Source organism: Penaeus japonicus, unplaced genomic scaffold, assembly GCF_977035675.1.
Source record: "Penaeus japonicus unplaced genomic scaffold, GWHDUDI00000001_assembly GWHDUDI00000019, whole genome shotgun sequence".
NCBI lineage: Eukaryota > Metazoa > Arthropoda > Malacostraca > Decapoda > Penaeidae > Penaeus > Penaeus japonicus.
In genome coordinates this window covers 13895303-13897802 of record NW_028234421.1, presented here as the reverse complement: position 1 = coordinate 13897802, position 2500 = coordinate 13895303, and the positions used below count along the sequence as shown (strand labels likewise).

The 2500-nt window shown below is 36.2% G+C and overlaps 1 protein-coding gene across 1 annotated transcript in view; it reads right to left on the bottom strand.

Annotated features, from left to right (window-relative positions):
- The window catches only part of LOC147469762 (uncharacterized), a 4418-nt gene extending 2871 nt beyond the window's left edge, over positions 1-1547 (bottom strand). Inside the window, exons 1-2 of the mRNA XM_086547117.1 lie at positions 1358-1547; positions 1-1105 (exon numbers count right to left, since the gene is read on the bottom strand). The exon at positions 1-1105 is cut by the window's left edge and continues 90 nt beyond it. Of these exons, the coding sequence (XP_086403243.1) occupies positions 1-1105; positions 1358-1547 (1295 nt within the window). The remainder of the gene's footprint in view (positions 1106-1357) is intronic.
- Positions 1548-2500: the final 953 nt, after the last annotated feature.

The window sequence follows — 2500 nt, the reverse complement described above, 5'->3', positions numbered from 1 at the left end:
GGCTGCTCTATTTCCAGCTCATTGGTTGTATTGGGTGACAAAGGAGAATCCTGAACTTTTAGTTTAGGAACTATTAAATTCCCAGCCAAGTCATTTCCTAAAAGGAGGGATGCATCAGGTATAGGCATTTCTGAATCGGTAACACCTACAGTTACAGAACCCTTTACTAGATCACTTTCCAAATATATCTTTGCCAATTTGACTGGAATAGTGGAATTTAGTACTTGTAAATATACTTTCTCACCAGTGTAACACTTGTTAATACCTGGAAAGGCTTTCTTGGCAATTATAGTTTTGGCTGATGCCGTATCCCTGACAATATTTACATTGTACTTTTTAGAATCAGAATCGATGGAAACCGTTCCTTTCGATCTAAATGCCTGAAAGATATCGTCCTGTTCCTTTCGTACATGACTGCTAAAGTTAATGGTAGCCAGGGGCTTAGTGAACATTGGTACTTTCGCTACTTTACATCTAGGGTCAGGACAATTTTTAATCACATGACCATCTTTTTTACAAAATTTACAAATAAGAGGTCGATTCTGTACACCTAGACGAGTCTGTCCACCGACCTTATCCTCCGGATTAATATTTGACCCTGCAGCTAACTGTACAATAGGAGATCTTCGTTTCTCCCCGGATGCATGACGATGAACTAGTGAAAAGACATCTGCTAGTTTAGCTGCCTTGAGGAGGTCAGTCTCTTCTTTATCCGTCAGATGTAGCACGATTTGATAAGGAACCTTTGTCTTAAACTCTTCCAAGACCATAAGGTTAATCAAATCATCTAAACTATTAACAGAGGCGGATTTAATCCATCTCTGAAACGCTCTTAATTTTTCTGAAGGGAATTCCATATAAGTTTCAAAGTTAAGTTTATTCAGATTTCTGAAAGCTTGTCTATAGCCTTCTGTTGTTATAGCATAAGAGGTCAAGATTTCAGTTTTCACTTCATCATAATCCGTATTATCCTCCAATCCTTCACAAACCTTAACAGCTTTCCCAGTTAATTTCGGCTTTACTAACCATATCCAGTGATCTTTGGGCCAGTTAAAATGCTTAGCAGTGGATTCAAATTCCCTGAAAAATACTTCGGGATTTGACTCTGAGAAACAAGGAGTCAGTTTGGTAAATTTTGTAACATCGACATAGCTTGATCTTTCATGAGACACAGTTTGTTTTAATTACAAAATCTGCAATTCATGCTGTCTATCCTTTTCACGTTCCTGCCTGTCCCTTTCCTTCTCTAATCTATCCTTCTCTCTTTCCTGGGATTCCAAAATTAGAGTTTGAAACTTTATTTTTTCTAATTCAAGAAGAGTTTGCGAATCGGTATTCATAGCAGAAAGAGAACTGCCATCTTGGCCTTCTTCAGAACGTAAATGCTCAAGTATTAATTGTTGTAACTGAGATTTAGTCATATCTGGGTTATAATCGATTTTGAAATGAGTAGCTATATACTTCAAATCATCTTTTCGTGGATTACGAGATTGCAACACTTCCACTGAAGGTCGACATATGAACTCATTGACATCAAAAACAGACATTGTGATAAATTAAGTGAGAGGTTCCTTCCAAATAAAATTTGACGTCCTGCTTTACAGATGTGTTTCGAGTAAATATAATTATACAGATATGTGAGGATGATTTGAATCGGCAATAATGCACAATCCCAAGAAGTCTATAATTACATGAAGCGACTATAGTAACAAATCCTCACGTTTGCTCTCTAGTGCCCATTTTTAACATGGGGGATATTATTACCGAAGAAAGTTTTAATATTACAATCTAGGGTAAAAATTTACTTCATATAAAACACTATAGACTTGATCAACATTACAGATGATAGGACTTCTAATTATAGAGTGCCGATAGTAGCTATTAGTCTGATTGTGTCCCCACCAATACACTTGAAATTAACAATAGCTTTAGTACTTTTTAAAAGTTTGAGTTGGTCACCCTACAATAGAGTTAACACGACATAGGACAAGAATTGATTGATTTTTTCGAGGAGTCTCTGATCGGTAAAAGTGGGAAGGTCGCATTCTCTGCCTCCCTTCGAGATGAACAAACCTATACATGTGAAGCGATAAATTTTGTTTATCAACTATAGAATACTTTGCATTGGCCAATTGCTAAAGCAAACTACCGTTGTTGGAAAGTTATGCGATCTTGCCTAACTTTCGTACATTAGGCCTAAGAGCAGGGTCAAATAGGTTAATGGTTATTTTATGAAATGCGATGTGAACAAATAAATACATATCCCGGACAGGCCCCCAAATTATTACGTCCCCATAATATTTATTAAACAAGGAGGTAACATGGATACGAAAAACAAAGATTAACTAAACCATTTATTTCCCATAACCAAAATATCAAAATTAATAATTCGTTCACCAAAATCGCATTATCATATAATGACCATTATATACATGTAATATACTCATCTGACTCGATATCAAATGTCTTGATCACCAAGTTCAAAAAGTCACTGCACAGC